The 19,547-nt window shown below is 48.9% G+C and overlaps 1 protein-coding gene across 4 annotated transcripts in view; it reads right to left on the bottom strand.

The window, feature by feature from the left end:
* Window positions 1-19,547, bottom strand: part of CLOCK (clock circadian regulator) — a 66,592-nt gene that overhangs the window by 27,371 nt on the left and 19,674 nt on the right. For 3 of the 4 annotated variants that reach the window (XM_029076725.2, XM_029076728.2, XM_029076727.2), the window contains exons 3-4: window positions 8,113-8,237; window positions 2,414-2,504 (exon numbers count right to left, since the gene is read on the bottom strand). In XM_029076725.2, coding sequence (XP_028932558.1) covers window positions 2,414-2,460 — 47 coding nt within the window. In that variant the 5' untranslated portion in view covers window positions 2,461-2,504; window positions 8,113-8,237. Of the gene's footprint in view, window positions 1-2,413; window positions 2,505-8,112; window positions 8,238-13,956; window positions 14,086-19,547 lie in introns of those variants that run through there. The other variant, XM_001507120.5, reaches the window with a different exon arrangement.

Genomic DNA, 19,547 nt, shown 5'->3' with positions numbered 1-19,547 from the left:
CGGAGAGAATGAACTTAAAAAATGCAGACCCTGGGCTATGCTCGTAGTGTACCTTTTCTAAAAAGACCCACAAGGGTAAATATGTGGTTGAGTAACTATAATCAATCAAATGAATTTATTAAGCACTTACTTTGTGCAGAGCATTGAACTAAGTACTTGGGAGAGGTAGTCATGTTCACTGCCCACAAGGAGCTAACAGTCTCGAGGGGGAGACAGACAATGGTAGAAATTCCGTATATGTTCTTAAGTCCTGTGAGGCAAATCCACGTGGAAGGATTTTTTTCCCAATGGTATTTACGTGCTGTCAATGTACTAAGCGCTGAGGTAGATACAGGCTAATCAGGTCGCACACAGTCCGTGTTCCAAGTGGGGCTCACAGCCGTGATCCCCGTTTTAGAGATGAGGGAACCGAGGCACAGAGAAGTGACTTGCCCGAGGTTACGCACCGGACAGATAAGTAGCAGATCTGGGATTAGAACCCAGGTCCCCCGACTCCCGGGCCTGGGTTCTTTCCATCAGGCCACGTTGCGTGCAGCAGAAGAGAGGGAGTAGGGGAAATGAGGGCTTAGTCGGGGAAAGCCTCTGAGAGTAGGTAGGATTTTAAGAAGGTTTCGAAGGTGGGGAGAGTGATTCTCAGTAAGGTATGAAGTGAGGGGGAGTTCCAGACCAGAGGCAGAACACGGGCAAGGGGTAGGTGGAGAGAGAGATGAAATCTAGATACAGGGACTAGGTGAGTGGTAGGGAAGTGAAGTGAATGTGCTGCGTTGTAGTAGGAAACCAGCAAGGTGAATAAATGAGATAAACAGATAATTATAAATGAGAGTAAAATCATTCATTCATTCAATTATATTTATTGAGCGCTTACTGTGTGCAGAATGCTATACTAAATCATATTCAAGTACCCCACTAAATGCTTCCCTTAAGGACTTTGATACTCACCCGAGCCCCACAGCACCTGTGTAAATACCCTTAAACACTATTTCCCCTATCTGCAATTTATTTTGTTTTATTTTAATGTCTATCTTCCCCAGGAGCCTGTATGCTCCTTGTGGGCCGTGATTGCGTCTGCCAACTCCATTAATCTCTACTTTCCCAAGCGCTTAGACCAGTGCTCTGCACACAGAAAGCGCTCAATAAATACCACTGATTGATTGGGGCAATCCGTTCACAATTTTCAGAGCCTTTTCGCCTTCAGAGAACAAACACACTGAGCCCATATCGGCTGAATTGGGGCAACTCAGTTTATTAAACTACAATGCGATAAGACTACTGCGCTTCGAGGCATTTCTATTTACTGACAATTGGACAGGGCATCAAACTCCATAACACCAACACAGCTTGCTCTTCTTTTCCCATTTTCAGTCCCTCTGTAGCCCGACGGTGGCCCGTGAGAAGCAGTTTGGTCTAGTGGATAGAGCACGGGCCTGGGAGTCAGAAGGACCTGGGTTCTAACCCCGGCTCCGCCTGCTTATTGACTCTGTGGGAGTCGCTTCGCTTTTCGGGCTTCAGTTACTTCATCTGAAAAACGAGGATTAAAACTCTCAGCCCCGTGGGAGACAGCGACTGTGTCCGACCTGATTATCTTGTATCTACCCCAGTCCTTAACGCGTAGTAAACACTTAACAAATACCACTTAGGAGGCAGGGAATGTGACTGTTAATTCTTCACTCATTCGTTCGTATTTATTGAGCGCTTACTTGCAGAACACTGTACTGAGTACTTGAGAGAATACAACAGACCCATTCCATGCCCACAACGAGCTTACAGTCTAGCGGGGGACACAGACATCAAGAGAAATAAATTACAGATACAAATCTGTTGTACTGTACTCTCCTGAGTGCTCTGCACATAGTAAGTGCTCAAATAGGATTGACTGATTGAGGAAACAACGCCGGCTAGCTTGCAAGCTTTCCCAGTTGATCCTTGGCCCCGTCTGCTGCCAGCCACAGAAGCGAGGGCAGGAAACCTTGTGACCAAGACCTTCTCCCGCCTGGCCTGTCACAGACGAAAGCCCCACGGCATCCTTTCCTACCCAAAACGGTCACCTGCCCATTTGGGGAAATCCTAAATCTTCAGCTGGCAAATGCTCCCGTAGCTTTAGACTTGTTATTGCTTCAATAGAGAGGCTCACTTTAATGGGGGAAAGACAGAATAACAATGGGCTGAATCCACAGAAAAATGGCACCCAAGACCCCCCAAATACTGGGATTAAAAATAAAATCAATTTTGCTAGCTTTCCATCATGTTTACCAGAGGCCTAGTCAGTCGATCAATCAATGGTATTTACTGAGTGCTTACTATGTACGAATCGCTTGGGAGAGGACAATATATCAATAGTCTTAAATTCTTCCTCTGATTCTACCGAAACCCACAAACAATTCCAACTTAGAACAAATCGCGTCTTGCAACCTACCTGTCTGCAACTGAGCTCATTTTACGACAGCTTACGGTAGAGAACATACCATGCTGCACTTTAATCTTGTGGTAGACATTTGTACGTCCGCCTGGATGAGAACAGAAACGAGAGATGTGCGTTAGTTTTTTTTTTTTTTTAATAAGTTCTATCTTGCAGAGTAAAAGTTACCTTCTCCCTAACCTTTACTAATCCACATTTAAAAGGGATTTGTTTTTTTTCTTTTTTTCCATCTGCAACTGAAGAGTAGAAAAATCAATTTCTCACAGTGGTGCTACAAACCGGCCATTTTGCTAGGATGCGGATTCTGGAAGAGTTCAGATTTCAGGTACTAAAATGACTCTTTCTCATTGTTCAGGAACACAAAAAACCCTTTTCCATTAACCCGGCTCACTAAAAATATGGCAAGATTCCCCTCTGCTGTAGTGACCCCCAAGCTCCAGATAAATGTTTGTCTCTCTGAAAACGCGAGATGCCAGAATGACCTACCAGCCTGGAGCTGTTCCTGTAACACCGCCTATCTGCCTTACAAACTCTCTTGCAGGGCACCTCATCCCATGGGAGAAATTTTTTTAATGCTCCAGAGCCACAAGTTAGAAAATGTTTAACTGCCTCAACCTCCATGAGTAGTCACTGATGAAATGCCCTGACTCAATCCCGGTGCCTTTTTAAGTTTAAGCGGAAAAAAAAAAAATAATGAAGTCATCAGAAGCCAAACGGCAAAGACCCGCAGTGGCGGGGAAGGGCGATCTGGGAAGTGTGGCGAGTCGTCAATAATACGTTCCGAAGAAACAAAAAATACTTTGATATTTTCTGTAGAGAAGAAGAAAAAAAAAGCTTGGTTTGCCCCCTTTAAAGATTAAGATCAAAGCATTCATGTACACCAAGAAAACATGACTGAGCTTAATCAGAAAAGGGCTCGGAGGAACTAAATGGTGTAATTTAAAAAAGAGGGGGAGAAAGAGGGAGAGAACTCGAAGAATGAAAAGCATGACCCTCTTTTAAAAGGGATTTGTTTTTTATTTTAATTGGGGGCCCAGGATGGGGGAAAGATTCATGTGCAGCATCGCACTGTTCCACGCACATTGTCGGGATGATACACTACGCTACCTGCAGGATGCCCATTTTTCACGCCTGCACTCTAAAGGCTAATAATAATAATATCAGTGATTTTTTGGATGGTACTTGTTAAGCGCTTACTCTGTGCCGGACACTGTAGACCGTGAGCCCATTGTGGGCAGGGACTGTCCCTATTTGTTGCCAAATTGTACTTTCCAAGCACTCAGTACAGTGCTCTGCACACAGTCAGCGCTCAATGAATACAATTGAATGAATGAGCATAGTAAGCACTGGGGTAGACAGAACCTAATCAGGTTGGACACAGTCCCTGTTCCACACGGGGCTCACGGTACTAACCCCCTTTTACAGATGAGGTAACTGAGGCCCAGAGAAGTGAAGTGACTTGCCCTAAATCACACAGCAGACAGTGGCAGGGCCGAGATTAAAATCTAGGTCCTTCAGACTCCCAGGCCCGGGCTCTAGCCACTAGACCATGTTTCTTCTTATTTGTTACGTACTTGCCACGTGCCAAGCACTGGACTAAGCGCGGGGTAGATATAAGATCATCGGGCCTCCACGTAAGGCTCACAGTCTAAGCAGGAGTGAGAAAAGATCATCGGGCCTCCACGTAAGGCTCACAGTCTAAGCAGGAGGGAGAACAGGGATCGACTCCCCATTCTGCAGACGAGAGAACTAAGGCCCAGCGGAGTGAAGTGACTTGCTCAAGGTCACACAGCAGACAAGTGGCAGAGCCCACATTAGAAGCCAGGTCTTCTGACTCCCAGGCCCGTGCTTCTTTCCATTGGGCCGCCCTGCTTCCTGAGCTAGCTTTGGATCAGTATTACCCACCTGCAAAGTGGTACCAAGACAAAAACCCTAAGGAGAATTCCCAATTTTTTCCAGATTATTTTTTCTCCTTTTTTCACCCAACTCTTAAGACTTTCTGAGCCAGCCTATTCCAGGCAGGGGAATCCGTGTGTCTGTTTCCGGGGCGTGTGCCCCCTTCACCCCCTGCACCCCTCGTTGATCTACTTTTTTTGGCAAACGAGAAGCCTTCCCAAGGTTCATTCTCCACCAGAGGGTGAGGGTCCTGTCACGCTGCAGCTGAAGAGACCACTAAGAGAGGCTTGGTTCCATGGCTAAAGTCGGTGGGTCAGTAGACCGTATCTATTGAGCCCTTCCCGTGTGCACAGCCCTGTATTAAGCGCTTGAGAGAGCACAATATGACAGACACCTTCCCTGCCCGCAACGCGTCCAGCCGCCTGACACAATGGGTGTTGGGGCCGGAGGGACGAGTCAATCAGTCAATCAATCGTATTTATTGAGTGCTTACTGTGTGCGGAGACCACTGTAATAAGCGCCTGGGAGGGTACAATATAACAGATACATTCGCTGCCCACAGCAAGCTTACAGTCTAGATGGGGAGGCAGACCTTAATAAAAATCAGTGAATTAGAGGGAGCAAGGGTGGGGATGGTTCAGTGTGGCTCAACCCCAGTAAGGAAGCAGCCAATCAAGGACCCACCCTTCCTTCCGCGCAAGCCGGTATTGACCCAAACGGGCCGAAACGGGCAGGTTGAAGCTGGTCTCTGGATGGTGGGAGTGGCAGCGATGCCTTGGGGGGAACCCCCTGCTTGTCTGAGCAGCCCTCTCTGGGAAAGCTCCGGCTTCCCCATGAGCAGGGACTTTTACGTGCATTTTTACAAGCGGGAAAGAACTATCTTTTCAGTCACTCGCCCGCCCGTGACTCAGATCTCTCCCCACTCACACCCTGAGCGCCCTCTTTGATTGTGAAGGACAGCTAAATCCATCAGGAGATAGATCTGAATCGATTGTTTTTCATTTCCTGGCAGGTAGGAGCCTCCGGGGCAGCAGGGCAGAGGCGGTGAAATGCAATATCTGGGATCCGGTCCATTAAAGCGGGTCAGTTGGGCACCAGCTAAACCTGCTGCCTCAGAGCGTCGCGGGACAGAAGCCAACGGGGGACTTTCTCAAAGGGTCTCCTGGCACAAATAGAGCCCGAGGACACTCGATGGAGCTAATTCTGGAACCAGAGCCTCCTGAAATGGCCACGAGAAGAAGCCCGATCATGAGGACAGAGGACGGTTACCGGGAGGAATTGGAGGATGAGTGCGTGTTAACTTTCCTCTCCAGGCTTGGAAGGTGAGGAGTCCTCCGTTACCAGAACCTAAAGCTCCCTGAATGTAAAGGATAGAGTCATTTCTCCGAAGTAAAAACCAATTTGGGATGGAATCTCGAGCTCTGGAGCACGGTGGGGAGAAACTCCCCAGCTGAGAGAGCCCCACATTCGGATCTCGTGACAACGGAGGGCAGCTGTACCCCAACCCTCTTCTGAACTTCGCGGGCATGGGTCTATTTTTAAAATGTACTTGCAAGACTGAAATCACTACAGAGGACATATAGAGGGAGAAGTCACTTCACTTCTCTGTGCCTCAGTTACCTCATCTGGAAAATGGGAGCCCCACGTGGGACAGGGACTGTGTCCAACTTGATTAGCTTGTACCTACACCATTGCTTACTTCCGTGGCTGGCATATAGTAAATGCTCAACAAATACCATAAAAAGGGAGGTTATACTAATAATGATGATATCTGTTAAGCGCTTACTCTGTGCCAAGCACTGTTCTAAGCGCTGGGGTAGATATAAAGTAATCAGGTTGTCCCATGTGGGGCACACACAGTCTTAATGCCCATTTTACAGACGGGGTAACTGAGGCACAGAAAAGTTAAGTGACTTGCCCAAAGTCACACAGCTGACAGCAGCGTGGCTCAGTGAAAAGATAATAATAATGTTGGTATTTGTTAAGCGCTTACTATGTGCAGAGCACTGTTCTAAGCGCTGGGGTAGACACAAGGGAATCAGGTTGTCCCACGTGGGGCTCACAGTCCTAATCCCCATTTTACAGATGAGGTAACTTAGGCACAGAGAAGTTAAGTGACTTGCCCAGAGTCACAAAGCTGACAAGTAAAAGATCACGGGCTTAGGAGTCAAAGGTCATGGGTTCTAATCCCAGCTCCGTCACCTGTCAGTTGGGTGACTTTGGGCAAGTCACTTCACTTCTCGGTGACTCAGTTACCTCATCTGTAAAATGGGGATTCAGACTGTGAGCCTCACGTGGGACAACCTGACTACCCTCGATCTACCCCAGTGCTTAGAACAGTGCTCGGCGCATAGTAAGCGCTTAACAAATACCGATATTATTATTAAGTGGCGGAGCAGGGATTAGAAACCAGGCCTGGGCTTTATCCCATTCAGGCCACCCTGCTTTCCCTCCATCTCAGCCTACATCTTGACTGCAGCTAACGAATGAGAAATCTAGACAAAATGGGGAAGGAGACGTATAAGACCCAGTGAGAGCACTTGATCCATCACTGCTGGCCAAAGGAAGAAAAGGGCTCAGATGCCTGCTCGGTGCGATATTCCTCCTAGGTGCTCATCCCCCGCTTTGGGGGTACGTGAAGCACCATTCTATCAAACACCGTGGAGTGTCCTCCATCACATCGAGATGCCGAAACCCGGAAATTGGCTCAACGTTTCAGAGAATTGTTTCGCTTCTACGGTTTACTGCTCCCTCCAGACTGGAAGCTCCTTGTGGGCAAGGAACTCTGCTGTACTGTACTCTCCCAAGCGCTCGGTACAGTGCTCTGCATGCAGTTAGCACTCAATAAATACGACTGATTGAGCGGCTGATTGGGGATGACAAATAACATACCCTAAAAAACTCATTTTGAAATTAGAGGAGGCCCAATTACAGTATCTCAGAGTGACGTGAGTATCGGATAGATTCCCCCCAGTATAAGTAACCATCCCGTTTGAACTGTGAGAGGGAGTAATTAATTTAGTCACATTATATATTTAAGTAAATTAGGAAAATGTCAAGTAATTTCACAGTGTCACACTCTTTACTCGCGAAATTGAGCGACACACAGTTTCAGCAACTGGCTATCCACTAAACCTACTGTCAGTTTTCTCAAGTCAGCAAGTGGAAGGAGTTACCGCAGTTCTACAGAATCAACGTGAAGCATAATAATAATGTTGGTATTTGTTAAGCGCTTACTATGTGCAGAGCACCGTTCTAAGCGCTGGGGTAGATACAGGGTCATCAGGTTGTCCCATGTGAAGCTCACAGTCTTAATCCCCAATTTCCAGATGAGGTCACTGAGGCCCAGAGAAGTGAAGTGACTTGCCCACAGTCACACAGCTGACAAGTGGCTGAGCCGGGATTCAAACCCATGACCTCTGACTCCCAAGCCCGGGCTCTTTCCACTGAGCCACGCTGCTTCCCCTTCTGCACATGGTTTAAAAACATATGACGCTTTCTTCACTTCCTAAAAAAATGCCAAAATAGAACACTGGCAAAGCTTGGAAAAATTCCGTTCATGACAAGACGCAGGTCTCAAATGTGTACATTTAGGAATGAAGAGGAATGCAGAGAGACCCGATACTGCTAGAATCAAATATTTCCTTTATGCCATTTATATTGTATCCAGACTTTCTACCAGTCAGGACTGCACAATATTTAGAAAAATTAATTCCACAGGCTGAATGGTAAACAGAAAAGCTGTTTAATGATATAAATTTCTCTTTGGTAGAGAAAACAAATCAAAATAGCCTACTTACAAAGCTGTGTCTCATAATCACACTGGATCTTTCTTCTTGCACTTTTTGGATTTTAAAATTTAATGAGTCAGAAACACATAGGCTCAAGGAGGCTTCTTTCTATCGGAGGATCCACATCCGATACCCTAAAAAAAAACAACCAAAAAACAGAGCAAACAATATTAGCCAAGAGGCAATGCCAAAGGGAGATCATTTTGAAACAGTACTATCTGGGATGTGAATAGCCACAGGCATATAGACTATGCAAAGTTAAAAAGGGAAGGTACGGTAGTTTTCAAAGGCTTCTATGTATCTGGATTTGAGAGAGTATCTTCAAAAATGATCAATTTTGTACTTCCAAAAAGAAAGAAATCACACAGATGATAACAATAAAACCTAGGATCAAATGCATGGATCATACATGGAGGGGCTTAAAAAGGATAATATAGGGTTCGTTTTGTAAATTTGGGTAAAAACCATGCTTAAATGATGCAAGTTTCAAAGATTTCAGAAATTCTGGGCTTTATTCTAGTTTCCATTTCTGGATTTACTGGCAGCCAAACTGCATGGTCAACATTTTTCCCGGACACATCCACAACTTTCCAGCGTCGGCGAAGGACAAACGGCTAAACCCCAAGGCTTCCCTGGCGCATTTTAGCAACGCCAAAGCGACACAACTCCAGCTTCTGTGCCAAGCAAATCCCTGTCCTGAGGTCGGTGCTCCATAGTGTCCCCAGAAGGATGACGACACTCACACCAGAGATCAGCAAAAACTGAGCATGGGCGCCAGTTACCCAGAGAAACTCCAGGCTCTTGCCAGCGTGGGGAAATGAGGGAAGAAAGTATGTTAATAATAATGATGACGGTACTTGTTAAGAGCTTACTATGTGTCAGCCACTGTTCTGAGCTCTGGGATAGATACTAACTAATAGGGTTGGACTAAGTCCCTGTCCCACATGGGGATCACAGTTTTCATTACAGATGAGGTCACTGAGGTACAGAGAAGTGGAGTGACTTGCCCAAGGTCACGCAGCAAACAAGCGGCGGAGCCGAAAATAGAACCCAGGTCCTTCTGACTCCCAGGCCAGTGCTCTTACTGCCCACTTTACAAACACCAAATCTTTCAGCTGTCGTATCGCGCTTTCCCATACGTGGGTCAGCGGTAGAAGTACTAAGGGAAAAAGACGCGATGCTTTTTAAAATCCAAATTTGGGGGTGGGGAGGGTGCCTGATCATCTATTGAGAAAGTGACAGAAATCGCGGTAAATCAGGAAAAACCCTAAAAATCCATACCCCAGTCAAAGCAGTACCGTACGTATACACACGCACAAACACACATCCCTACGTGTCACAGTTGGCAGGGCTCTGAGATGACATAGCGAAGAGAAACTTGCTTGCTTTTTGAATCGCGGAGGGTACGACTTGATATTTCCAAAGCTACGACGGGAGTTGAAAAATCCCCATGGTTTTCAAAGGTAGTAGAAAGAATTGAGAACAATAGAGAATAGGGCAGGACTCTAAGAGAGGGGTCTGACTCTGTTCTTCAGAAGACTTGGAACACTAAAATGGGGAACTATCCCTGAGCCGGAGGAGGCTTAACCCTAGCCCTAATTAGGGGTTGCCAGCCAGCTCCAGGCGAGCTAAGAGAAGTGACTTTGTGCAAGTCATTTCGCTTCTTCGGGCCTCAGTTTCCTCAACTGCAAAACGGAGATTAGATCCTACTCCCTCCCACTTAGCCTGGGAGCCCCACGTGGGACAAGGACTGTGAACAACCTGATAAACCTGTATTCACCCCAGCGCTTAGAACAGTTCTTGACGCACAGAAAGAGCTTAACAAATACCAGTTAAAAAAAAAAAAAAGTGGGGTTCCTTGCTCCTTCCCGACTGGAAATGTCCGTTCCACTGTGGCCCCGGGAGAAACCGCTGTTCGGACGCGGTCTTGCCCGGGGTCGCAACCTGGTTGTCGGAACACCGAGACCCACAGCTGGTCCCGATCCTGGGCGCGTGGTTGGGTGGAGGTGTGGTGACACAATAGGAGAGCGGTTTTCAAGGTGCGCGGTGTTGGCCGGAGGGTATGGAAATTTTCCATACGCCCACAGGTTGGGCACGGGAAAAGGTGCCCGCTCCTTCATTCATATTTATTGAGCTCTTCCCGTGGGCAAAGCACGGTTGGAAGAGTACACTACAATGAAAGACACGGTCCCTGCCCACTATGAGCTCAGAGTCTAGAGACAGACATGAATAAACATCTATACGTAAATAAATAAATTACAGATAGATACGTAAGTGCCATGGGGCTGGAAGGCGGGGATGAACGAAGGGAGCAAGTCAGGGCGACGCAGAAGGAAGTGGGAGAAGAGGACAGGAAGGCTTTGCCTCGAACTCATTAACGACACAAAGGAACGGCATTCCTCGACGTCGGAAACCACGCGGTTGGTTACAAGACGACAGGCAGCCATGATGACTCACTCTTTTTTGGCCTAATAACCCAGTGGCCCGCTGACCTACTTAAAAGCTCGGATCATATTGGAGACCGTTTAGGGCTTTAGGCTTATGCGTCTGTACGGAGAGGAGGGCGGAAGTTGGATGGTGGGTGCTGTAATGGGAAACTAAATCTTCATCCGGGTTTTTACAGAGGGCTGCGATGTGGAAAATTTCACAATCGACCTCTGTAGGGTCAAAACCAATTACGAAGCACGGGCCGGGAGGGCTTTAAAGGTTTCCAAAAGAGAACTCGAACGATGCTTTTATGCAGAGAGGAAAGAAACTCTCCCAAAGGAACATTCTGTCTCTGAAAACAGAACACGCACATAACCCAAGTCCAAAGTGAAACCAAACTACGGGAGCCAAGCTTTCTAAACCTTACGGGCGTCCCTTATTAACATCACGGCGGTGGAGGGCCAGGAATCGTTCCCAGGATTGAAATCTGGAGCAGTGTGGCCTAGTGGATAAAGCACGGACCTGGGAGTCAGAAGTACCTGGGTTTTAATCCCTGCTGTGACTTGGACGAGTCACTCCACTTCTCTGGGCCTCAGTTCCCTCATCTGTAAAATGAGGATTAAGACTGTGAGCCTCACGTGGGACAGGGATCGTGTGTAAAGTGGCTGGCACGTTGTAAGTGCCTAACAAATACCATTCAAAAAGAAAATCTGCCGGGCTTCTCTCCCCGCTTTGAGTCTCCCTTTTCGGTGGTACTTGTTTAGTGTTAACTACGTTTCCAGCATTGCACTAAGCAATGGGCTAGATACAAACCAACCGGGTTGGCCACGGTCCCTATCCCACATGGGGCTCACAATCTTAGTCATTTTACAGATGAGAGGGAACTGAAGCCTAGAGAAGTGAAGTGACTTGCCCATGGTCACACAGCAGACAAGTGGCGGAGCCAGGATTAGAACCCAGGTCCTTCTGACTCCCAGACCCCAGCTGTAGCCACTAGTCTACGGTGCTTCTCCTCCGTCTGTCTGGCTATCACGTCTGGACCCTCTCCCCACCACCATCTACGTGTGTCTTGCTCATCTATCTCCACTAGCCCCATCTTCCCCATGTGAGTCAGTCAATGAATATTTATTCAGCTCTTACTGTGTGCAGAGCATTGCACTAAACCCTTAGGAGAACAGTACAGTAGAGTTGGCAGGCAGAACCTGGGCCCATAAGGAGTTTACAGTCTTGACTCTAGATCAAACACCCTCTTCCCTACCCCTCTGGACTCATAGTGGGCAGGGAATGTGTCTGTTATATGTTACAATGGACCCTCCAGAGCTCTCAGTACAGTGCTCTGCACCCAGTAAGTGCTCAATAAATGACTGACTGACGCAGACTAGAGGGGACTTTCTCCTCTCTCCATCCCTCCCTGCCATCTTGCTATGCACCTCCTTTCTCTTTGGTATCGTCCGTCTACCCCCCGAAACACCGTAATTATCTCCAAAAACTGAGCAGAGTAATTACCGGCAAACACTATCCGCAGACAGGCCGGATGTGAGGGGAGACTGCTAACCGACATTCGATGACAGTCACTTGTAACTGCCTAAGCCGCCGAATCACATGCGGTTCGCCCTCACAAACACAATCCTCTGAGCCGGAAACAACTCCTAGAAGTAGAGTACAATATAACAAAGTTGGAAGACACGTTCCCTGTCCACAAGGAGCGTAGAGTCTAGAGAAAGAGATGCCAAACCAACATTCCCTGCCTGCAAGGAGCTCGACCATCTCATGGTGGGGGACCAGCAGACAAAATTTATAAACAGTGGGGGTTGGAGGACAAATAAAGCTTTAAATACCAACGAGGAACAGGCCAGGCTGAAAGAATGGAAACCAAATGACTACGCCATTGAAGACAGACCAGTGCTCAGGATGGGTTTAAATATACAACTGTTGACGGTGGCCGTTGGGGTGTGTCGGGAATTAATCGGGGAAGGCATCCTGGAGAAAGTGGGCATTTAGAAAGGTTCTGAAGGCGGGGAGAACTGGGACCTGGCAAATTTCTACTTAGTCCAGCGCCTGGCACATAGTAAGCGTTTAACAAATACCATAAAAAAAAAACTGGGAGGAGAGAAGGACTCGCCCAGCAGGTCTTTTCTGTTGCAGTCTGTGCTCAGCAGGAAGCAGAAAATCCCAAAAAAGCTCTGGTGGGATGGGGGCCGACAAATCTGATTCCACCCTGGCTTCGAGACTGGGGCCCGCTGAAGGTCCACAGAGCAACTGTAGTAGCCACTCTTCTTTATGGCTTGGGAATCCTGGACTAAACCCAGACCGCCCACGACCAATTTCTAGATCAGCTCTTCCCACAGTCAAGTTGGCTCTGGCCACAAAGCCTCAAGGGATGAAGGACAATAAATGCCGGCGAAGAAAGTGGAGGAAAAGAAAGAAAAAAAAAACCCTCCTTTTATATCTGCCTGAATTGAATCTTATAGGTCTACAGCATACGGGGCGAGGGGCAGTGAGGGCCCGGACCCTCTCACCCCTCTCTCTTCCACCCGCCAACCTAAAAATAATCCAGAGAGTTCCAATCGCTAATCCTGACTCCTGCTGAAGGATAGGCTGGTCTCGGGCAAATCCACTTCAAACGCGTTTCGACCGTGTCGGTTCTACCTGCTGCAAAACGGGGACGGCAACTCTCCGATCTGCCGGCTGGGCCGTGCGGTGGCGGGCTACTGCTTGCCAAGTGCTTTGGTTTATCAAGGAGGACGTACACGCTCTGTGGCATATAATTAACACTGTAAATCATTTCTCCTTTCCTAGAGGGACTGACGATGACCTTGGCAGGAATCACGGCTATCGTTTACATCGAGAGTCACCTGACTGAGGCTCTGTAATCACTCTTCTCCTGGATGAAAGTCCAGGCTGGCGGTGTTAAACCGAATAAAGGGAGGACTGGCTCCAAGAGAGAAAGCTGTTTGCTAAGAAAAAGATTCAGAGAGCTGTTAAAATGACCAAAGAGCCAATCCGAGAGCCCGGGCTTGGGAGTCAGATGACCCAGGTTCCAATCCTGCCTCCGCCACTCGCCTGCTGTGTGACACTGGGCAAGTCACTTCACGTCTCTGACCTCGGTTCCCTCACCTGTAAAATGGGGGTGAAGACAGTGCACCCCGTGTGGGGCAGTCTGATTAGCTTGTTTCTACCCCACTGCTTAGTACGGTGCCCGGCACATAGTAAGTGCTTAGTATTGACATGATATAGATATAATATCCCCATCTGTAAAATGGAAATTGAGACTGTGAGCCCCACGTGGGACAACCTGATCACCCCGGCACGTAGAACAAGGCTTGGCGCATATTAGGCACTTAACAAATACCATGATCATTATTATTATTATTAGACAGATATGTACATCTATTATATAGAGAGGGAGAGAGATGAGATACTCACCAACAAGACTAGAATTGCTGAGGTTTCTTTTCCCTTCCAGTCTCTTCCAAGTTGCTGACTCCTAGGCCTAGAGTACGGGCCTGGGAGTCAGAAGGACCTGGGCTCTAATCCCGACTCGGCCACTTGTCTGCTATGTGATCTTGGGCAAGTCACTTCTCTGTGCCTCGGTTCCCTCATCTGTAAAATGGGGATGAATGATAATACTACTAATAACAACAAATACCGCCATTATGAAACGCTTACTCTGCACCAGGCTGGGGTGGATACAAGCAAATTAAGTTGGACTCAGACCCTGTCCAGTGTGGGGCTCACGGTTTCAACCCCTATTTTACAGACGAGGCAACCGAGGTACCAGAGAAGTGAAGAACCTTGCCCAAGGCTACACAGCAAACGAGGAGCCCCACGGGGGACAAGGACAGTGTCTGACCCGATTTGCTTGTCTCCACCCCAGCATTTAGTATAGTGCCTGGAACATAGCGTTTAAAAATTCAATCATCATCATCCTCATCATGTCTTTCCCCGTGCCCCAGGAATTGGGCTGCCAATCGGCCTGTCTGCTTCCCGAACGTCGACGGCGATGCCGGCTGATTGCTTTCCGGGACAGCCGAAGCCTCATACTTTCATAGCACAGTGAATGAAACTTTGATGCATTTCCCTCCTTTGGCAACTGTCTTGACAGAACGGGCCCGTCACATATACACATCAGATACATCAAACGAGACGCCCCGTGGCCGGGCAGGGAGTGGGGGAGGGGAGGGCGAATTCAGTCCCAGCCTCAAAGGCGGGCGGGTGGCGGTGGCTGGCCTATTTAGGTCCGCGAGGAGCATCGTGGAAACAGAGAGGCAGACAGATGCGACTCTTCCAAACACAAGTGCAGAATTACCACTAGGGCTGGAAAAATCCCCTGGATATGCCCAGAAACTTGATCCTTCGGCGGGGTGTAAAAATACGAACAGATGGCGGGTTGGGACTGGCTCGGGAGCTGATTTCTAACCATCGGGGACCCACTCACAACTCTGCTTTGACGGACAGAGCTCGCTCATCCAGGAGGTCACAGAGCGGATTCGAACGTCTCCGCCAGAAGCTCCGCGCTCCTCACCGTGCTGACTTTATAAAAAGGAATGGGATCAGTTGCTTTGACCCATTAAAACTTGGGGAAACTGCCAACCTCCTCTGGGAGCCAAATAGGCCAAGCGAGTTCACCACAGCTGAAACCGAGCTCGGCCGAAAAAGCAGAGAGCAGAGCATTCACTCTCTCGGGGGCGGCTCGGGTGACGGATCGCTCCGGTCGCCTCAATCCACCAACTGCGTTTATTGCGCGCTTACCGTGTGCGGGGCACTGTACTAAGTGCTTGGGAGAGTACCACCTATCAGAGTGGGTAGGCACGCTCCCTGCCCACAAGGAGCTTACAGTCTCGGGGGGAGACAGACGTTAATAGAAATAAATCAATGACAGGATATAGAAATGAGAGCTGCGAGGCTGAGGGTGGGGGGAATAAAGGGTGTCATTCCAGGAACAAGGATGATGCAGAAGGGAGAATACATCTATGACCGGTCTGCTTAGTCCAAACTTCTCCGGAAAGGAGGGGAACAGTCTAGTCGGCCTGCTGCCACCGGACACCGTCTCCTAGAATTTGCCGTTTCCCTTTCCTTTCCGCCTGCCCAAAGGCCGAGAGCCAGAGCGATTAATCAGCACTCTGTTCTCTCCCTGAAAATAACGACGACAGGGCTAACTGGTTTAGTTCATTCTTTCCTCGATTCTGAAATGCGAAGACCTCACTGCTGCCCTTCGAAAATGATCAGCTTTCCCTTTTCTATGCCTTTGGAGTGCAAGGGATAGACAGCCCTCCCTCCCGCCCAACCCCTGACTCACTCCTGCCTTCGGCCCAGCCTCCGCTCCCCACCACCGGCTCCTCTGCGTTCCATTTCCCTCGTCACCCTTCTCATCCTCTGCGTTCCCTAGGAACCCGGGTTGGATGATTGCAGGGTTTAGATGGCCGCTGCGTCCATGCCTCTGACACTGCCAGGCGGACGGACATGAAATGCCGCACAGCTAAGGGTGTCAGCTTTATAAATATCCCTGGTATTGGCTATCTGTGGGTGGGCGGAGCTCCGCGTACTCAAAATCCCTTCCACACGGAAAGGCTGGCCTTTAGCTCCTAGCAGCAGCAGCAGCTATTTTCAGGGCCTGGCACCGTCTGTGTCTTGTCTCCTAGATTTCTAGGTTCTTCCCGATGCCTTTACACACGCACACCCCCTTTTCTAATTACCGCGTTCCTCAGGAGTACACGACGAGGCCCGTTCTGCGAAGCTGGGCTTCAGTGTCTCCTTAACAGAATCCAATGTCCATTCCCCAGTTTGATACAGGAAGGATAGTATGTGACAAGGGTGACAGTTCTGCTCCAATTCTAACCAGTCGCGAGCAGGTGGCAGAGGACAGAGTGAAAGCCGTGAGGGTCGGGATACGGACTCTATCTGCTCCATCGCTGCTGGGGTGATTTGGGGTCTGACCTTGTTATTCGTTGGACTTTGTCCTTACCTCACTTATTCCCTTTTCTCCCTCCCTACCGGATTACTCAGGGATCGGGTGACAATTAAGTAGACAACAGCTAATGTTCTTCAAAGGAAGTTGCTATTTTGCTCTTGAGAAGCAGCTATTGTGGACTTGAGAAGCAGCGTGGCCCAGGGGATAGAGCATGGGCCTGGGAGTCAGAAGGACCTGAGTTCTAATACCAGCTCTGCCACAAGTGTGCTGTGTAACCTTGGGCAAGTCATTTCACCTCTCTGTGCCTCAGTTACCTCATCTGAAAAATGGGGATTAAGACTGTGACCCCCATGTGGGACAGGGACTGGGTCCAACCAGCGTGGCTCAGTGGAAAGAGCCCGGGCTTGGGAGGCCGAGGTCATGGGTTCGAGTTCCGGCTCTGCCACTTGTCAGCTGTGTGACTGTGGGCAAGTCACTTAACTTCTCTGGGCCTCAGTTCCCTCATCTGTAAAATGGGGATTAACCGTGAGCCTCACGAGGGACCTCCTGATTACCCTGTATCTACCCCAGTGCTTAGAACAGTGGTCTGCACATAGTAAGTGCTTAACAAATACCAACATTATTATTAGCTTGCATCTACTCCAGCGCTTAGAACAATGCTTGACACAGAGTGAGTACTTAGTACTTTAGTGCTCTGCATCCAGTGAGCACTCAATAAACACCACACTGAATGACTTGAATGCAGTGCTTAACAAGTACTATCATTACGATTATTATTATTATTTAGAGTGGATTTTTCCAGATCTTCGATATTTACTTTGCTACACATTTTACATGAGCCACTTCAAAAGAAAAGGTAGTCCAATCATTCCTCAGAAACATTCAATAAATATCCCCCAGTAACTTTCCTGGATGTAAAACTACCCTCCTCTTCCAGAGTAACAAAAATGTGGTTTGGGAAGGCAGGCTGGTGTTATTTTTAAAAGCCAAAGATTTTACACCAACTTCGCCCTAAGTGAGAACAAGTGCTCTTGAACACATTGGAATAAATTTTCGGTCTGTCAGGAGAACTGCAGAGGACAGCACCAAGACTTAAACTCAGGATTAGTCACTAACCTTATGGAATCGTTCCATGCCAGTAAAAAGCCTGTACTCTGGGGCCCGTTATCTTGTGGCCCAGAGAAACTTTCAGATTCTACGTTATGAGCCGATTGGTCCTGCGGAGTCAACCGAAACCTGTCCGATCGATCGACGGTATTTTTGGAGCCCCTGCTGCGGGTACTCCGCGCTTCCGGGGAAGGCATCAGAGTTGGTAGGCACGATCCTGACCTCAAGGAGCTTACAGTCTAGTAGGGGAGACGGGCAGCAAAATAAACGACAGTTGGGAAGCGGCAGAGTAGGAGGAGACGGACGTAAGTGCCGGGAGCGTGGGGTGAGCGATGAAGTGCACAGGTGAGGCAGAAGGGATGGGGAAATGACAGGTTAGTCGGAGTAGACGGGATGTCAGTGGACCTTTGAAAATGGGAGGGGTGGTGGTCTGTAGAATACGAGGGAGAGAGGGGATCCAAGTCGGACGGAGGATGCGGACGAGGGGTCGGCGGCGACAGAAACGAGACGGGGGTTCGAGAACTAGGTGGGCGGCAGGTGGGCCAAGCGTGTGGGCTAGGACAGACGGTCTCCTCTGGCGGCTTTATCGGTCGACACCCACCGGGCCCGCCCTCGACGGGCTCCCAGGAATTCCCCGCCACAATTCAAACCCAAACCGGTAGGCCTGTGGCGAGAGCCAATGACCGCGAGGCAGAGCGGCTGCTTCAGTGGCCCTGGGGAGAATGGGCAAAGGCAAGCCTTTCAAGGACCTTTCCTTTCCTTTGGAAGCTCCTGGAGCGCAGGGCTACTGTCTACCGATTCTCTTGGACTTTCTCTCCCCAGGGCTCAGCACAACTCTCTGCTCCAGGGGCTCAATCAATCCATCAATGGTAGTTACCGAGTGCTTACTATGTGCAGAGCAATCAATCGCACTTATTGGCACTTAGTGCTGGACACCCCACTAAGCACTTGGGAGAGTTCAATATCACAGAGTTGTCAGACGCTTTCCCTGCCCTCAATGAGTTTACACTGGAAGGGAGACAGACGTCAATAAGCGTCACGTATAATCTGTAATTTAAAAATTAATGCTACCGTTTGACTGATTTGCCGAAAGGCATCTTTGAGCAACGTGACGGTCACTGGTCTTGGGAAACCCAGCAGGAGCGGATACCATCACGGTACGCGGCCCATCGGACAAAAGATGGGGACATGGTTCCTGCTGTAGTCAATCCTATTTACTGGGCGCTAAGCGCTTGGAAGAATAAAATGCAACAGACATATTCACTGCCTGCAATGAGATTACAGTCTAGAGGGGAAGACAACCATTAATAAAAATTACTTCCCCTCCACTGTACTCCTGCAAGTGCTTAGGGCAGAGAAGCAGCGTGGCTCAGTGGAAAGAGCCCAGGCTTGGGAGTCAGCGGTCATGGGTTCGAATTCCGGCTCCGCCACTTCTCAGCTGTGTGACTGTGAGCAAGTCACTTCTCTGTGCCTCACTTACCTCATCTGTAAAATGGGGATTGTGAGCCTCACGTGGACCAACCTGATGACCCTGTATCTCCCCCAGCGCTTAGAGCAATGCTCTGCACATAGTAAGCGCTTAACAAATACCAACATTATTATTATTGAGCACTCAGGAGCCCCTCCAATACCATGAGCTCACTTTGAGCTGTCACCTTGACCCCACCCACCTCGAGAGACAGAGAAAAGGCCCACAGGGTTCTCTCCCGGAGACCAAGGTCAACGTAACGTGGGGGCACTGGAATGGGCCCCCATGGACCCTACGACGACCTTCTCTATATACACCCCCAAATCCTGTGGGCTCTGTGCGGCTGCAACCTCCATTCACAACAAAATTCCATCCCAAATTCTGAGAGGGTTCCCGTGAGGTGCCGGGAACACCGGGCACCATCCTGACGGAGAAGCAGGGCGGCCTGGTGGAAAGAGCCCGGGGCTGGGAGTCAGAAGGACCTGGGTTCTAATCTCAGTCTGCCGTGTGACTTTGGGCAAGTCACCGTAT

This window comes from Ornithorhynchus anatinus, chromosome 12 (assembly GCF_004115215.2).
Source record: "Ornithorhynchus anatinus isolate Pmale09 chromosome 12, mOrnAna1.pri.v4, whole genome shotgun sequence".
Classification (NCBI taxonomy): domain Eukaryota; kingdom Metazoa; phylum Chordata; class Mammalia; order Monotremata; family Ornithorhynchidae; genus Ornithorhynchus; species Ornithorhynchus anatinus.
Note: the sequence above shows the minus strand (reverse complement) of the source record. Positions and strands in the feature narration are given on the sequence as shown.